At 59.0% G+C, this 17606-nt stretch overlaps 1 protein-coding gene across 3 annotated transcripts; it reads right to left on the reverse strand.

Moving 5' to 3' along the window:
* Positions 1-2890: 2890 nt before the first annotated feature.
* COX19 (cytochrome c oxidase assembly factor COX19) lies at positions 2891-10686 on the reverse strand. Of its 3 annotated transcripts, none has more exons than XM_078074221.1 (4): positions 10490-10686; positions 9836-9947; positions 8120-8233; positions 2891-5863 (listed from the first exon to the last, which is right to left on the reverse strand). In XM_078074221.1, the coding sequence occupies exons 1-4, from the start codon at positions 10569-10571 to the stop codon at positions 5785-5787; spliced, it is 387 nt and encodes a 128-aa protein (XP_077930347.1). In that variant the 5' UTR covers positions 10572-10686; the 3' UTR covers positions 2891-5784. The 3 variants fall into 3 exon arrangements, with proteins under 3 accessions (XP_077930347.1, XP_035961494.1, XP_077930348.1); XM_036105601.2 differs by lacking the exon at positions 8120-8233 and adding an exon at positions 7037-7095 and having other exon boundaries at positions 10490-10681; XM_078074222.1 differs by lacking the exon at positions 8120-8233 and having other exon boundaries at positions 2891-5859; positions 9832-9947; positions 10490-10668.
* Positions 10687-17606: the final 6920 nt, after the last annotated feature.

A 17606-nucleotide genomic window follows, 5' to 3' on the forward strand; every position in this document is an offset into this window, starting at 1 on the left:
CCAGGCCTGATGGCTGACCAGGCACCAAGCACGATCTGCTTGGCCTCGGAGCTCCGTGCCCACCCAGTGGGGCCTGGCGGCCTCCCTCTGGCCCGCGACGCTCCCCACCTCAGGACACACAGCCCCCCCACTCCTGTGCTGCCCAGGGGCCCGCAGACTGGCCCCTTGCACAGAGCAGAGCCAGCCCCTGCTCCTCTCTAGGCCCAGGAGAGGGCATGGCCCACAGGGAGAGGCAGAGAAGTGGGCCAGGCCTGACTGCAGGGCACAGAGAAGGTCATCAAGCAGACCCAGGGAGAACAGCCCTGTCCCAGGAAGAAGAAAGAGACGACTGGAGACTGGAGATGCCGGAGGGTCCTCGATGGGGAGGGAGATGAGAGTCCTGAAGTCTGCAGTTCTGGCGAAGTCGTCACGGCTCTCGGGCGGCACAGACACGAACTGGACCCACTTGCACATCTGCAGGCCTGTGGGGCAGCGACCACCCCGTCCACCTTCACGGCTCTAGATCCCATAGGTCCAGCATCAGGAAGGACCTGCCTACCTCGATCTTGAACATTCCCGGACCTGCTCACCACTTGGGCCAGCAGAGGAGCATTTTAAAGCAAGACCACGACACAACAGCAGAAGCCACCCGGGCTCCCGCCTTCCTGAGTGCCCAGCAAACCTACACAACAGTGGTCTCAGGCTTCCTAAGGCCTTGGACGCCTGGGGAACACGTGGCGTGTCCCCTAATGAAAGTACGCTGGTGGATGACGTCCTTCTAGGCCACCAGCAGCAGGGCCCTGACGGAGCCCCGTCAGACCGACTGGCACCTGCCACCCGGCCTGGACCCTTCCTCCCAGGAGGCGCCCCCCCTTCCCTCTGCTAAGTTCTGTGCACAGGCCGCTGTGAATTTGGTTCCATTCCTGCACAAGACTGGAGGTTAGTAATTTTACTCACTACGACAAAGTCACTTCTGTGGCCTGATAGAAAGCTCTCTGATGTTTCCTGCAATAATAAAATCTCTGCTTTCTCGCCCATAAATAATCTCACTGAAAGACTAAATCCGAACGCCCGGTGGCCAGAATGACAGGCACAGATAGCTCATTCTTTCCCAGGAAGGACGGGCATGAAGCGAGCTGCGCAGACAGAAAGCAGCCCTCGTTCGAGGAGGCCCCGAGGGTCCCGGCCTCCAGAGGGGACACCCGAGCAGACCGCCACACTCCTCCCCCAAAGGGCCCATGAAGCCACCAGGAGTGGCACCAGGCCCGGCCCCGGCCGCCCTACATGCTTTGCAGAACTGTATCTGGACATAAAATCAATGCGGTTTTCCCAGGAAAAATAAACCGGGCTATTTATGGACAATATAAAATTGCAACCACAGGCATATAATTTACAGGTGATATAAAATAACAACCAAACACAATGAGCTCTTAAGCTAATGAATTGTTTCTATAAAAACGATACATGCTTGTTATAAAATGCAATCATAAATAAAAATACATGGAAAAAAGCCACATACATCCAGATGATTCTGTCACTCGGACATGTATTGTGAACGTTCACTGCACGGGATCCCAGACACCTCTCACGTGTACGTAAAATTAGAGACGAACACTTGACAGGTACAGGGTCATGTCATACATGCAGGGGCTGGCTCTGACCTGATCCTGTTTATCAAGTACATACCCGTTCTCTATCATCCACCAGCAAGAAGCAGCTGCAAAGCAAGTGCCAAAGATTTCAGAAAAATATGGGCTTTAAACCCAGCCCTGAGAAAATTCGATCCATGACTGGGTTGCTGCAGATAACGAGGCAAAGCCTCACAGCCGTGTGAGAGCACGTCTTCGGGACACGGGCATGCGTGAGCTACTCACCATCCAGCAGCTCGGCCCCAAGGCCCATCCAGGCCCCATGCTTCCATGTCCCCCTCACATCACTGCTAGGGTTCTTCGCGGTGTGGGGCGGTGCGGTCGGCAGAGTCCACATTCACGTCCCTGGCCAGACCCCGTGAATCTGACTTTCCGGGGGGGGTCAGGTTAACGATCTTGGGCTGGCAGGGGACCCTGGATTATCTGGGTGGGCAGTGTCATCAGGAGGGTCCTGCTGAGGAGGCAGGAGCGTCAAGAGTCAGGGAGAAGATGGGAGGGAGAGGTGAGGACAGAGAGGACGCTCTCCTGGAGGGTGGGCCCCGGGCTAGGGAACGTGAGAGCCTCTAGAAGCCGGAAAGACAAGGAAACAGACTCTGGCCAGAGCCCCAAAAAAACACAGCCCTGTGGGCCTATTTATGACGTAAGATCATAAATCTGTATTGTCTACACCACTGGGTCTGCGGTGACTTAAGCGAGCACAGGACGCTTCATGGAGGGGAGAGTCCGTCTTGCTCCTGATGGTGGGACACCTGGGCAGAGGGAACCCCAGCGCTACACCCCGAGCGCCCCTGGACACTCTCAGGTGGCTGAGGCCGTGGCACGTGCGGCGTGCCCCACCCCAGGGGCCGGAGGGAAGCAGACTGAGGGGCTCATCTTCAGGGAAGGTGGCTGTGGGCCCAGGCCTGACCGTGGAGGCCCGGTTTCCCCAGCCTATCTCCCGCGTGAGAACACTTGGAAAACGTTCTGGAAGTTGTCTTTGGGCGCCTTTGAATACCGCTGCTGGCTTCCTGCAACCAGTGTGCGGGCGCTCTACGTGAGCAAGGCCGGAGGGCTGGGTGCTCTGGGACGGACAGGACGTCTGCACCCCACGCACCATGCGGCTGACAACTCAGATCTGGAAAATCAAAGGCTGCGCCGGAAAGCCGTCCGCGACCTCTCCTCGCACACTTCCTCCCCCACTTGCCGAAACCGTTTGTCTTATCACCTGCCTCGAAATCCACTGGATGCACCTCAGAATGAGAATTTACTCAACCACGCACACGGAAAGTTCAACCAGTTTAATGCAAAATACTTTTTTCATTTTGAAATAATTTTAGACTCCCAAAAATTTGCAAAAATAGGACAGAGTTCACATGCCCAGCTTCCCCAACCACCACCTTATATAACCACAGAACAAGAATCCAAGCGTCCTGATAACAGCCTGCACATCGCTGGGCCCCAGCGGCTGCCCGTCACTGCCGTTCCTGGCCCGGGGTCCACGTGGCTGTCGGTCTGTCTCCCCGGACCCCAGGTCTCTCAGGACCCTGACACCTGTGAAGAGCACCGGTCTTCACTCTGCAGACCGTGCATTGTCTGGAGTCTGCTCACTGCAGTGAGGTAAGAACACCCCAGGAGGGCGTCAGAGGGGGACACGAGCCGTGGGCAGGTCGCCCAGCATGACCACACCGATGTCTCTGCTGCACCCTGAGGGAGGCCCCAGACCAGGCACACTCGGCCCGACTCCAGGCCCCCGGCCGGTTCTCGTCGACACGCCCTGTGGCTGTGCTGGGACTGCCGTCCCCCCTGCTATTTCTGCGGGGGATAGACCACCGCCAGGAGCTGTCTCTCCCCCACCGACAGGGATCCCCGTAGTGGTACTGTCGGCGTGGACTCGTGCAGAGTCACTGGTTCTGAAGACTAACCCGGTACAATATTCTGTGGCTCAAACTGGCCCAGACGTGGCTTCCAACAAGCCCCCAGCGTATTTCCGGCAATTCCTCACTTTCTGACACAAAATGGTCCGGGCTCAGGTTGGATTTCCCACTCGGGCCCGGGCGCCAGCCAGCCCTTCAGGAGCCTGGTTCCAGCCGTCGGGAGCAGCACCCCGGCCGCGGACCGAGACAGGGCATGGGTGTGCACCCTGGCTGCCAGAGCCGGCAGGCGCCCACATGGGTGCAGGCACAACACCGAAGTCCGTCTCTGTCCAGCCACCTTACCTGTGACGCAACAGGGACTCCCACGATCCCGGCTCTTCTCTGCGCTCCCTAGTTCTCCGGTCCTAGGACACTCGCTTCCAGAGCTGGCCAGAGAACAGACCGTGTCTTCTCGTCCCCAGCCCGGTCCGACTCCCGCCTTCCAGGCTGCAGGGGGCGCTATGCCCCACCCCCACCGCGGTGTCACTTCTGAGCACGGGGAACAGGAATCCGGCTCAGAGGCAGAGCTACACGGCACACCGGCGACCATCCTCCTTGGTGTCTGCTTTGTCCTTCCTCAATTTCGTGTCTGCACAAACGTGCGGCTACTTCCGGTTTCCTGTCTTCCTTGTCACCGTTACTACAGGTACTTCCAGAGTCTGCTTCCTCACGTACAGCACCTGTGGTGGGAGGTCAGCCGTGTCACTTCAGATTCTGCGCTCCCTGCCACGCGAGCCGCGGGTCACTGAACGCTCGCACGTGTGGGCATCCGGGTCACCTCAGCGTTCTGTAACTACAAACAAGGCCGCACCAACAACCCTGCGCATACGTAATTCTGGACAGTCAGCAGATACAAACTAGTTTCATGCTCAGTTTGGTTTGGTGATAAAAGCGAAGATACTTCACCGACTGGACGACAACGTGAAAAAAGTCTGTAGCACATGACAGGGTGAGACAGAGACCAAATACTCAACAGTGACAAACCGCAGCGGGCACAGGAGATGCTAAGCCACCCACGTGGTGAACGGGGCAGTCAGCACCGTGGACGTGGCACCAGCCGCGGGAGGGACTAACGTCAGGGAGGGTCTAAGCCAAGACGCATCCACCACGGAAGGACTGAAAACTGAGGGAGCTGAAGGCAGAGAACTGGACACGGACACGCCTCTACCACCCGCGGCCGAGGAGTGGGCAGTGGCGACTTTCGGGAGCCCAGACCTGGGTCATGGCTGGCTGTCCCCCCCAGGGTCACTGTCTGGGTGGGGATGTGTCCGCCGTCTTCCGTTAGCCACACTGGGACCAAAGCCAGCTGGCTGGGAGCCAGGGAAGGCAGCGCCGGGCCCAGACCCACACACACGTGGCAGTCCGTGCGTGAGCCTGAACCCTGGCCGCGTACGGAGGCCGCCCAGAAATCCCGGCTAGGGCCTGAGGATGTGTGAGGTTTAAATGGCTGCAGGCAACTCTGGGGGCGGCCCTGGCTAACGAGATGCCCCGGGACCGTCGCCCTGACACGTGTCAGCCTGGATGTTCTTTCAGAGGGAGACGCTGGGGGACCACGTGTGAGGCAAACTACACATGTCCTGACACCCTGTTTCCCAGTGACAATAGACAGATCCTTATAATTAAACTGTAACAGTCTGCACCTGTCAGAAAACGAGCCTTTGGTTAAAAGATACTTGGTGTTCAGACATGACCAGAAAAATATCACTAAGTCAAATAAGTCAAAAGCCAGACGATCTCTCCTTTCCAAGTTTATACTCTATATTTTGTTTAAAAAAAAAACAGGAAATGAACCAGTGCAAAGAAGCACAACAAGGAAACCATTTTGCCAGGAACAGTTTCTCCCAGTATCCGTGTCTCTGTGGGAGGGCGAAGCTGAGAGCACTCAGCGGGCCAGCACCGGGAAGCCGGGAAGCCACGCACAGTATCACGCCGTGGAGTCACCGTGTCACCCAGGCCACGTGTCCCCTGGCCAAGCGGGCGTGACTCCGCACTCCTACCTCCCGCCCGCCACAGGTCTCCCTAGAAACTCTGCCACGCGCGACATAAAGATAAAACCTAACACTCTTGGGGGAAAATGAGATCTAAAACCAACAATAATTTTTCAAAATAACCTGGGAAACATCAGGATGAACTGTTTCTGTCAAGGAGGGCGTTCCAGAAGCTTCTACGTCACGGCACCTAACCATTAGCCGCCAGCTGACAAGGTTGCACGACAGCTCCATCCCGGAACACGGGGAAGCTGGTGGTCTTCCTTCCATTAAAAGTTAAGTTTTTGCCTCTGGTTTTCCACCGATCAAATCTCCAAATCCCAGTTTTTCCAGGGGTTCCTGTGCCATCAGCTGCCTACGAGAACGGAAGAAAACGAAGAGCGCCGTCTGCACGAGGCCTGTGCTTTCACTCCCATCCCACCCAACCAGTGTCCCGGGGGCTGCCTGCGGGCAGGGACTCCGCTGCTCTGGGCCCCGAAGGGCCTCTCTGCGCCCTCCTCCTCCTGGCTGACACCTGCACCTCTGGACCCAAGAGAGACACCCACCCCCCCAACGCAGGGCACAGCCAGAACCCGAAGGAAGCAGGCAGACTATGGTGAGGCTCCCCGAGGGCCCAGTCTGGAGCAGACCCCTGGCCTCCAGGTCCCTGTGAAGACGCCCTGGACAAAGTTGGACAGGACAGGACAGACTTTATTTGGTACAACTGACCCTGAACAACACAGGGGTTAGGGGCACCAAACACCTGCGTAGCCGAGGATCCGCCTATAACTCCTGACTCCCCAAAAGCTTAAGGACTAACAGCCTACTGCTGACCGGAAACCTCAGCTATAACCTAAGTGTATCCTAACAAAACGTAAGCCAGAGAAAAGAGCTATTAAGAAAATGATAAAGAAGAAACGTATTTCCAGGACTGTACTGCATTTATTGAAAAAGTCTGTATGTAAGCAGACCCGTGCTGTTCACGGTCACCGCATCTGTTAGCTTTACTCTGAGTTATCAGACACACCCAGATGCATGGTGTGTGGGCTCCATGTCCTCTCAGTCCTGCCCCAGGCCCAGCACGGTCTCACAGCTGGCCAGCGGCCGTGTCCTGCTCCCACTGCCTCCCTATAACCAGCCGTGTGCCAGCCTCCCACCGCGTCCACGTAAGTCAGGGCCACGAAGACAGGGATGCCCCGCACAGAGCACGTGCTGAGCTCAGGAGCCTCCCCCATCTGGCCTCCCGCCGCCCACGCTCCAGGGAATCGGGAGGCCTAGGTTTCATTCTGTTTTGTTTTGGGGGCGGGGGTGGGTCGACCCGAACTCTCAGAGGCATCTGTCCATCCTGCTTCCTGGCGGGGGGGGTTGGGGGAGGACAGCGTCCCCACAGGAACCGCCAGGCTCAGCCGACACACAGCCCGCCATCACTTCATACACCGTGTCCCGGCTCCCACCACGGAGCCCGCGGACCCCCCACAAGCCCGGCGGGCCAGTGCAGGCAGCCCGGAGTTCAGCCAGCATGCTGGGCACCGCGGGACGTCCAAGGCACCTGCTCAGATGACCCGCTTTCTGCAGGTTCGCGGGGGTCCAGGGGGACAGGCCACACTTCTGCGGAAACACAAAGCCCCACAGGGAGATGATCTCTATCCAAACTTCACAATGGCTGTCACTTACCCCTCAGGAAAATGTCCCCAGAATTGCAAAGTTCAGTCAGTACAATTTAATCTAGAAGCAGGTTAAATTCTACAGCATGGAATGCACGCACTACTCCTTAAACCCAAATGAGAAAAACAATGATAAATTTTCAACACATCTTGGCAAAAGAGGCCACCTGGCCGACAGTTCTTGAAACTGGCCTCTCGGACCACGCTGTGATCAGCAGAGCAACGACCCCCAGATGACACCCTCCGTGCTGCCTGTGTCACCCTCCACGGCAGAGGGGGATTCGGGCTACAGGTGAAACACAGTTGCTAACTGCTGATTCTGAGGTGACGTCACCCAGGACGACTCAACCTCATCACATGAATCCTGAAAATCAGAGACAGATGGGAAGCGAGGAAGGGTCGAAGAGATACACCGTCGCCAGCGGTGAGAGGGCGGAGGGCCATGAGCCAAGGAGCACGGGCGCCTCTAGAAGCTGGAGAAGGCAGGGAGCAATTCTGCCCCGGAGCCTCCAGAAGGAATGCAGCCTGTCCACGCCCTGACTGGGCCCTGCGACACCCGTGTCAGACTTCCCGCTACAGAAGGGCAGGCTGGCTGGCGGCACACCCACCCGGGCACAGGGCGAGCGGTGCTCCTCCCGACATGCCGTCACGACAGGACGGACCTGCGTGTTTAGCGGCACGAAGAAGGAATAAGGAGGAAAAAACTAGAAGCCAAATAAGACATGGTTCAAGATATCCTTTCTACAGATCTGTTAATCTTCATAAAATCCAGCTCCTTGGCAAGATCCTAAAAACAACAAATACAACATTTAACAAGTTCTAAAGCCAAAAGGATGATTTCAATGCCTCCCTTTAGCATAAGGGAAGAGACCATCCCATTTCCAGTCCAGTACTTTAGGGACTGAGCCAGCATTGAGCGCATGATTTAGGGCAACCAGATTTCCGGGAGGCCTGGCCTTCACACCAACCTGCGCTCCGGGATGCGGCTGCATGGCCCGATGCCCGCCCCACGGCACGGGGACCCAAGTGAAATGATTACAGAGCCTTGAGATCGCGGATCGTAGGTGTACTTGCTGTTTTCTCTGCCAACAAAGCAATCCCAAACTTAACAGCTTTTCCCGTGAGAAAATGTGGCCCACAGCTACAACAGCACACATACTTCCCCATCTGGCTACAACGGCCCACAGCCTCAAGAGGCAACTTTAAAAACTTGTTGTGGTCCAGTTTTTTACAAAGATGCATACAGAGGCACGAACCAGTAAGTCATGTCTGGGATTTCAGCACAAAAGGGAAAGGGAAGAAAAGAGGTTTGTAAAAAGCAGGAGGAGCAAAGGTGCAAAATCTAGATACTGAATCCGGGTGGTCATGGATTTTCATTAAAAACCATCCAAAAGTCTATGGCCAAAATCACTGACCAAGTCAGAAACACACATGTACCCTTTAAATTTATCTTAACGTCGCCTGACCAGCCAGCGAAGCCACTTGAAATAACGGAACCCACAGAGTGGCCAGCTGCATCCGTTGGTCCCCATCGACCTCAGCAGGCCTCAGGGGAGGCTGGTCTCCAGAAGCTGTGCTGAGCAAGGCACAGCCACACGGAGAGCAGGCAGCTCACTCCCAGGGTCAAATGGGGAGAAAAGACAGGGCCCTTCTGCTGGCCCTTCACCAGGCAGGCCAGGAGCCTCTCTGGGGACACAGGCAGCCCAACTCCGGAACAACTCCGGAACAACTCCCAGCAGGAGCAGCTACCTGTGTGTGCTGGGGACTCTGGCCTGCACAACGTGATTAATCCAAGCTTCAGAGAGGCGGGTGAGCCTGAACAACTCTGGAGACAGAGTGAGGGCCTCACCTGACGGCCCCACTCCCCAAAGGGCCCATCCCCAAGGTCCCACGTGTCCACAAATAGCCCTCAACACACCTGTGGGCCTGAGGAACACAAGAGATTTTGCCCTGAGGGAAATGTCTGAGTTTGTTATGGGAAAATGGAAACGGGGCTCCAACTGGATTGGTTTATGTCAACCCATCTTCAGACAAAGCCATCTGAAGACTGGATTCCTTAATGAGCTAATGAAGGGCTCAAAAAGCATAAATAAAAGTTCCCACCCCCACTATACAATTACCTGCCTTTCCCCATTAAGGACTAGAACAGTTCTTAAGCAAAATCTCGACGGATCATAGTTAGGAACATTTGTTTTATTTAAAAGTGAGCTCTGGTAAATGCTGGTCAAGACAGAACAAATCCTTTGTCTTTCATCATTTCTAAAATAGCCTATTGTCTCCCCGTCACATGTGAAGCACAGCTGAGTCTACATGAAACAAAACATTTGTACGGTCTGAGAACGTGAAAGAAAGAAACCGTGTACCCACAACCTTCAAACCGTTTGGCTCAGTCAGCATTTTCATGATGTACGGTTCTGAAACCTTAATGACAGCTCCCAAATTTGGAAAGAAAATACTCTGAGGAACGCAGTCGTGTACGACGCCGTCACTCCCGGAAAGGTCGCCGCGACTGCTACACAACTTCTAGTACCATTTAATCTGGCAGGCCCCAATGCTAGGGGCAAGCCACCACAGCTGTGAAAGACGGAAGTCTCAACGAGCCATGTGCAACGAGCTCTGGGGGAAAGAAACGCTTCCGGGGAGCCGAGGAAGGTTCGAGAAGTCACACGTTAGCAGGTACTTGCCTCTCCATTCTGCATTCTAAATAGGCTTTTGATTCCTGTCTGCACAAAGCGTTTTCAAACTTGTTGTCGCGGAGACACTTCATGAATTTCTCTTTGAAGCTTTCGCATTCCCCTAGAACGAGAAGGAAAACCGCGTCCCCCTTGAAGCGAGCGCAGGACGTGCTCGCGCAGCCGCCTGACCAGCTGCACACTTCTCCTGAAGACCCGCCTCCGCCACCAGCACGCCGGCCGCCGCGCTGGGAGGCGAGCACCTGGCCCGGGGAGCTCACGCGGCGCTGTCCACCCTCGCTGCGGGGGCGAAACACCTCACAGGAAACCGGGGGTTAAGGCAAGTCGGTCAGTCCACTCTCGGAGCCTGGCTTCCACAGACGCTCCCCCCAAACCGGACTCCGGCTCAGCACCGCGTTCCAGGCGCGCACGCGTCCCTGGCTACCAGCCTGCAGGCCCGGCCGCGGCGGGTCCGCCACACGCCCCGCTCCCGCCAGCCGCTCCGCGCCGGGCCGTCCCGCGGGGCTCCGGCCCTGTCCCGCTCCCGCCCGCGCGGGGCCGCGCCGGGCCTCGGTTTCCCCACCTGCACCGCGGGGCCGTGCGGCGCCACCGGGCACTCAGGACCCGAGGCCCGGCGCGGGAGCCCGGCGGCTGCCCGCCGCTCACCGAAGTGATCCAGCGGGAAGCTGCCCTTGTCCGGGGGCCGCGGCTGGAAGCTCTTGGACCCAAAATTCATGGCGGTCGACATGTTGGCGAGCCCCGGACTGCGACGCGCGCCGTACGCAGGGCGGCGGGCCGAGCGCCGAGCGGGCCCCGCGAGAGCGCGGAGCACGTCGAGCGGCGAGCGGCCACGGGCGTCAGGCCCCGCCTCTGCCGCCCGGGCCCCGCCCCCGCGCCACAGGTCCCGCCCCTACGCCGCCGGACCCCGCCCCCGCCTGGAAGGCCCCACCCCTTACTGACCGGGCCCCTCCCCGCCGCTGGGACCGGTCCCCTGGCCGCAGAGGCTCCGCCCCCGCACCACAGGCCCCGCCCCCTGCCCGGGCCCGGCCCCAGCTGGGCTCTGAAAGGCCCTGAGCCTGGCTGCTCTGCCCAGTCCTTGCCAGTCTCCTCCAGTCTGACCCTCACAGCAACCCAGTGGCAGAGGCCAGCCGTCATCTCCTTATGAGGAGGAAACGGAAGTCCAGAGAGGCTCAGCAGTTTGCCCAAAGACACACAGCTTCAGTCCACAGGAAGCCCAAGGGCAGGTGCACTCGCAGGGTCCGGCAGGCTGTGCGGCGCCTCTGCATCCCCAGGTGTCCGCGGGGCTGACCTGCGGGGGAGGAAGGAGTGAGGGCGGCCACACCCTAGTGTCACAGCCCGGGCAGCTCCAGCAACAAAGTGCGATTGCTCTTGGCTCTGGAGGCCGGACGTCCGAGACGGACGTGTGGCGGGGCTGGCTCCTCCTGGAGGCTCTGGGGAGACCCCGCCGCAGGCCACGCGAGCCGCGGTGGTCGCCGGCAGTCTTGGGGCTCCTCGGCTCCTGCGCACACCCCGTCTCCGCCCTCACCCTCCCGTGGGGTCCCCCCCGTGTGTCTGTGTCCAGATGTCCTCTGCTTACAAGGACACCAGCCACACTGGGCGGGCGCACCCTAACGACTTCATCCCGACTAATTACATCTGCTATGATCCTATTTCCACAAAAGGTCCCCTGCTAAGGTTTGGGGGGTAGGTCTCCAACCTATGAATTCGCAGGGGGCGGGGGATGCAGCTCAACCTGTAACAAACTAGAAGTGCCTCGAGAACAGTTACGGCTCTGGTGGTCACTTATTATTACTATTGTTCTTATAGCAGCAAGAACAACAGTGAAAGGGCTCGGTGGAGACCCCAGCTCTCCCACGCAGAGCCTCCTCCCAGCCCTGTACCCGAGGCAACCACCCCTCGTCCCCAAACTGGGCCTCTGGATTTCATCTGGAGGGAGGAAGTGGATCACTGCCCTCCCAGAGCACCTGCGCTCTCTGATTCTGCCAGGAGCTCCAACCTGCATCCGTGCATCCATCCCACCCGCGTGCCAACCATGTGCCAGGCCCTAGAGATAAGCAGATTGGGGCCTCAGCAACAGGGCTCACCAGCTACCCCCTCCCCCTGGTCCCTGACGTGATCCAGCACCATGCCTCCTTTTAATGTCAGGACTAGGAGCAGTTCGGGCAACTCAGGGGCCTTGCAGAGAAGTGCCTGGCCAACGAGCCCTCACAGCCCCCACCTCAGGGCCTGCCCCTTCCTCAAGGCCTCTGGAAGGCACCCAGCTCCTCACTCGCTGGCTCCCCAGCACGCCTGCCCCTCCCCAGTGTGCACCACTGCATCTCTGTGCCTGGGGTTGCATTTTAGCAGTGTGTCCAGTGCCGGCAGAGCTGGCCCTGAATGCTGCTGGGGCCTGTTGGGGGTCCACAGGGAAAGCCCATTGCAGCCGTTGAGGCCTTGATCAACCTGGTGTTCTGGGCCCACTAAAAACTACAAAAGGAAAATTGCACCTTGATCTTGTCACATAAACGACCGTTTCATGCGGCTAGAACCAGGGGCCACGCACTGGGTTATTCATTAATATGTTTCCAGGGCAGTGAACAAAAGACGCTTTTATTGCCCAGCAAATAGCACTTTTCCACTTGACTAGATCACACCACTCAGCGGTAAAGAGGACAGCCCTGCCCCCCAAGGTTGCCTGCAGCCTCTCCATCCAGCAGCCCTGAGGGACCAATGAAGCACTGGAGGCCTGGAGACCCCAAGGTGACAACCAGCTTTTAATTGACACGTCTGTACCTGGCAGATGATTATTGCTTTATGTGAGACGTTTGGCTGGGAGGGAGGGAAGGGATTTTCGTCTGTGGCGCACAGATAAAGAAGTGGGGGAAGAAACTGATGCTTCTGGAACCCCTCTTCCACGCTAGGCTGTTTGGCGTGGGGCCCCTGGAACAGTGCCAGGCATACAGTGGACATTCAGTTAGTAGCATCTGAAGGATGAACCCGGTTAAGCAGGTGTTCTTATCCCTCACCTCACACGTAGAGAAACACAAAGAGGTCAAGTCTCGTCCAAGGTGACGCAGCCAGTGTCCGAGCTACCCGGCACTGTGTAACAAACATCCCCAGCTCAGAGGTGTAAAACAGAGACCATCTGCTTTGCCAAGAACTTGCAGTGTGGGCCGGCCTTGGTGGAGACAGCCTGCCTGGCATCAGCTGGGGGTGCGCAACCTCAGGCTGAGACACTCCCCCTTTAAGACAGCCCCTGGATCGAACCTTGCCTGGAACTAGATATAGCAGATCTCTCCCCTTTAATACAGTCTGCTGCAAAAGTATATTTTTCAAAAGGATGAAAACACAGTTCTCAGAGAAATATAAACTGCACATGTGTTAGTTTCATTTAATGCATGGATGAAGGGGTTTGGCCGGATGGCAAAGCTGGTTCTGAGAAGGGCGCCCCAACCCCGATATATCCACATCTGGTCAGAGGAAAAGAAAGGATGCTGGAGTTGGATTGCTAAGCTGGACCTACAACAGGTTAATAGCTCATGGGGCAATAAACCATAACCTTCGGGATTATCCTTTCTGCCAGACAGAAGTGATTTGCGTTTTTACAGGAAAATCAATCACTTGCAGCTTTTCTGTTTCCTACATGTGAACGTCTAGCTTGAGGGCACCTGGGCCTGGTCAATAATAAACAGTAAGTCAAATACAGCGACGCTCCCTGGGAGGGTCGAATGATGCTCAGGCAGACTGGCTGGACCGTGGCTTTGAGGATACAATGAAGGGACACAGTGTCACCCATTTGCCTTATTCCTGAGTATTGGGAAATTTTCCTGAACATTGCTTATATGACTGAGGCTGCCATAGCAAAGCTCCAAAAATTTAACCATCAGAAACGTATTCTCTCCCAGTTCTGGAGGCCACAAGGCTGAACCCGAGGTGTGCAGGGCCACACTCCTTCGGAGGGCACTCGGGGAGGGTCCTTCCTGCCTCGTCCAGCTCCTGGTGGCCCCACGTTCCTTGCTTAGGGCCACACCCTCCATCTCGGCTTCCAGAGTCACCTGAATTTCTCTATGTCTGTGTCCTCCACTCTTCTGTCTCTTATAAGGACACCCGTCACTGGATTTAGGGCCACCTTAATCACAATCTAAACTTGATTACGTCTGCAAAGACTCTATTTCCAAATAAGGGCCCATTTTGATGTTCTAGGGAGACATGAATTGTTGGGTGGGGAGGCCATTCCACCCAGTACACCGCTCCCACCCCTTTAGGTTATTTTCCCCCTTTAAAGAGTTCCAGCTGGCCCAGAAAAGTCGGGTCGCCGTAGGTGTGGGCAGGGCCCCGACGCTTAGAGTCTCGAGCTTGAAAGTTGATCTTCAGGCTGAGAAAATCGGGGAGCTGGTCTTGACTGGAGGGGTGGGCAGAGAGGAGAGGGGGCAGAATGGAGCCCAGCAGCCCCCCACCCAGCATCAGCATGGGGGGTGGGGAGCCGGCAAGGTGAGGCCCCCTCCTGGCACCCTCCATAGGGGAGGTTGGTGGGGAGAGCCAGGCCGCGCGTGGGACAGTGGGTACGATGCCCCACCTGGTGCAGAGCGAACATCAGTCAGAGTCTAACGGGGTGCAGCCCCTTGGCTCAGGGCTTCTGGTTCTAGGAACTTATTTTTACAGCACATCCCTTGCAACTGGGCACGCAGGTATTTCGAGCAGGATGTTTTTGACTGAGAGAGAGAACGGCAGAGAGGAGACGAGGCAACCGTCCGGGGTCTGATCCGGCCACACTGTCACCGCAAGAATAAAGAGCAACTGAACAGAGGGAGGGAGACAAGGGCGGAGGAGACTCTGGGGTGGAAGGGAGGTTCACGGTCTGGAATGTGGCGAGGGTTTCCCGGCTGTATAAGTATGTAAACTCGTCGAACTGCGCGCTTGGACACGAGGGGCTCGCTGCACGTCAGTACAATGATGAACACAGCAAGAGCACCACACGCAGAAGCCGGAGCGTCTCTGGGAGGACGCATGGGCGAGGGGCCCAGCGGGGAGGGGACTCTGGAGCCCCCGCGGGTGTGCGTCCGTTATCTAGTTAAACGGGTAAACAGCCACCCAAACGCCTCCTTCCCAGAAAGAGCCTGTGGGATGCTGCGGTGGGCTGACGGGTGGCGCCCACGGAAGACACGCCCAGCGGTCTCTGCATGTGAGGCAAGGGTCTCGAGGTGAGACCACCGTGGGCCATGGCGGGCGAGGCCCGAGCGGCAGGCCGGGTCCTCCCCGAGAGCCCGCGAGGAGCCAGCCTGCCCGCACCACCGTCCTGACTGCTGGAGTGTATTTCTGGACTTTTAGACGCCCAGCTGTGGGTCTTGGTTTTGCGGCAGCGCCAGGACTCACACAGTGGTGAGCGGTGGGGCCGCTGGGGACCTGAGCGGGACCCTTCCCCAGTGCCGGGGGGCAGGGGGTAGCCAGGGGGGCAGCAGGCCTTTCTAGAAGTTGCCGAGGAAGGGCCCTGTGGGAGGGACACTGGTTGCTGCTACGGTTTTAGGCTCAGGAGGGGAAGGCCCCGGATGAGCAGCTAGAGGAGAGGTGGCCTGGGGGGTCGCGGGGACGGGGCGCTTCCCAAGGCCTGGCCAGCCCCGTCAGCGTCAGCGAGGCCCTGGGCATCGGGGCCCCAGGACCAGAGATACAAGGAACCGGCCGCACCCGCAGGGAGGAGGGACCCTGAGCGCGTCCCCAGGGGACAAGGGCCGACTCTGGGGGCAGATGGGACTGGCGCTCCCCACCTCTGTCCTCCACAGACTCTTCCAGAACCTTGCCCCTCCCCCATGCAGTTCCCCTCCCTTTGGACCTGGGGCAGCCTCAGGACACCCCCCCAGGTGACAAAGCCGCGTGACTCCAAAGCTAGGTCACAGGTCATAGGTTACAGGTTGTGGCCTCTGACACTTGAACCCTCACTCTTGAAGCTTGAAAACACAAGCTCACCAACATCACTCCCGAGGTCAGAGTCCAACGCGGCAGTTCCCGAGACCCCGGCTCAGCCAGGGCTGCCCCTGGGAGCCCCCACGAGGCCCTCGCTCTGGCTCACCTCCACGGCCTCCTTCCCTTCTGGGCCCTGTGACCCCACTGGGCCCCACCGACAGTCCAGGACAGTCTCCCTATTTTAGGGTCAGCTGATGAGCAAATTCAGTTTCACCTTCTACCTGAACCCCTTTGCGTGGAACCTGGTGTTTTCACACGTTCCAGGGACGAGGTGGTGGATGTTCCAGGAATCGGTTCCCAAGCCCTGGCCCGTGAGGCCGTGGGAGTCCCGCACCGCGCCGCCCCCCCCCCCCCCGTGGCCCCGTGCTCCCACGTGATTGCTACGCAGTGATCCCCGCACCCCTGCTACTCGTGCTGCTGTGGGTATGACGTCTGGCTCAGGCAGAACAGTAGGGACAGGACACCGGTGCAGGGGTGCAGTGGCAGGGCCGGGATCCGCGCGGGAGTCCTAGGGGCGCAGGGGCGCGGGGCTGGGATCCGCGCGGGGGGCGCGGGAATCCGGGGGCGCAGGGGCGCGGGGCCGGGATCCGAGCAGGAGGCGTGGGGATCCGGGGGCGCAGGGGTGCGGGGCCGGGATCCGAGCAGGAGGCGTGGGGATCCGGGGGCGCAGGGGCGCGGGGCCGGGATCCGAGCAGGAGGCGTGGGGATCCGGGGGCGCAGGGGCGCGGGGCTGGGATCCGCGCGGGGGGCGCGGGAATCCGGGGGCGCAGGGGCGCGGGGCCGGGATCCGAGCAGGAGGCGTGGGGATCCGGGGGCGCAGGGGCGCGGGGCTGGGATCCGCGCGGGGGGCGCGGGAATCCGGGGGCGCAGGGGCGCGGGGCCGGGATCCGAGCAGGAGGTGTGGGGATCCGGGGGCGCAGGGGCGCGGGGCCGGGATCCGAGCAGGAGGCGTGGGGATCCGGGGGCGCAGGGGCGGGGGAGTCCGGGGGGATGGGACTGTTTCACATCTTGAGCGTGGGCGTGGTCACATGACTGTAGGAGTTGGTGAAAACTTGCAGAACCGTACCCTGAAAAGGCTGGAGGTCACGAGCATAAATTCTCCTGCCAGGCGGGTGCACTGAGGCCCCAGCCAGAGGCCTGTCCGGAGACAGGCGGGGCAGCTCGGCTCTGCGGTACCACCAGCCCCGGGGGGCCCCCCCGCACTCCGCTGGGTCCCTCCTGCCCCCGCCTTTCCGGGGCCTGGATGTGGAAGAGCCCTCCACACTCGTGGTGCCCAGAGAGATTCTCCGCCAAACGCTGGTCGCCCCTCAGGGGCCTGATGTGACTCCAGCGACCCGAGCGGCAGCCCTGCTGGCCGGGCCCTGAGAAGTTCCAGGTCTGTAGCTGGCCTCGCCTGGGCGCTCCAGTCGGGGGTCACCCGGGGCACAGGGGCCCGTGCGAAGTCCCGCAGTCACACACTGCTGGCCCCGTCTGCACGAAATCCCAGGAAACACCAGTAGGGTCCGGATGCCCATAGGGCAGGGTCGGGCATCTAACCTGATGGGTCTGGTTCCCAAGCCTGCGCCCCTCACTGCCACACCCCTGCCCCGCAGGGTGGGACAGCGCAGAGCGAGTGGTGGGTGCTGTGGGGGCCCCGCCCTGATCCGCCTCACCGCCAGCGCACCCAGAGGCCGGGGGGGCTGCGAGCGCCTCAAACCTGGGCCCCACTTCCTCTCCTGAGAAATGGGGGTGACCCCCGCTAGGCTGTCAGGAGGAGCTCAAGGGTCTTGCAGGTAAGAGGCCAGAAACTGGCTGAGCCAGGACTGGTTCTGGAAAATCCCCTCCA

Source organism: Halichoerus grypus, chromosome 6 (assembly GCF_964656455.1).
Source record: "Halichoerus grypus chromosome 6, mHalGry1.hap1.1, whole genome shotgun sequence".
Lineage (NCBI taxonomy): Eukaryota > Metazoa > Chordata > Mammalia > Carnivora > Phocidae > Halichoerus > Halichoerus grypus.

Bases quoted from the DNA above. Each gene is read 5' to 3' on its own strand.
- COX19 (XM_078074221.1), bottom strand. From the start codon at position 10,571: ATGTCGACCGCCATGAATTTTGGGTCCAAGAGCTTCCAGCCGCGGCCC. The intron at 9,948-10,489 runs GTGAGCGGCGGG...TTCTCGTTCTAG, and splicing joins CTTCCCGCTGGATCACTTCG to GGGAATGCGAAAGCTTCAAA. The intron at 5,864-8,119 runs GTTGGTGTGAAG...CCGTTCTCGTAG, and splicing joins AGCCGCATCCCGGAGCGCAG to GCAGCTGATGGCACAGGAAC.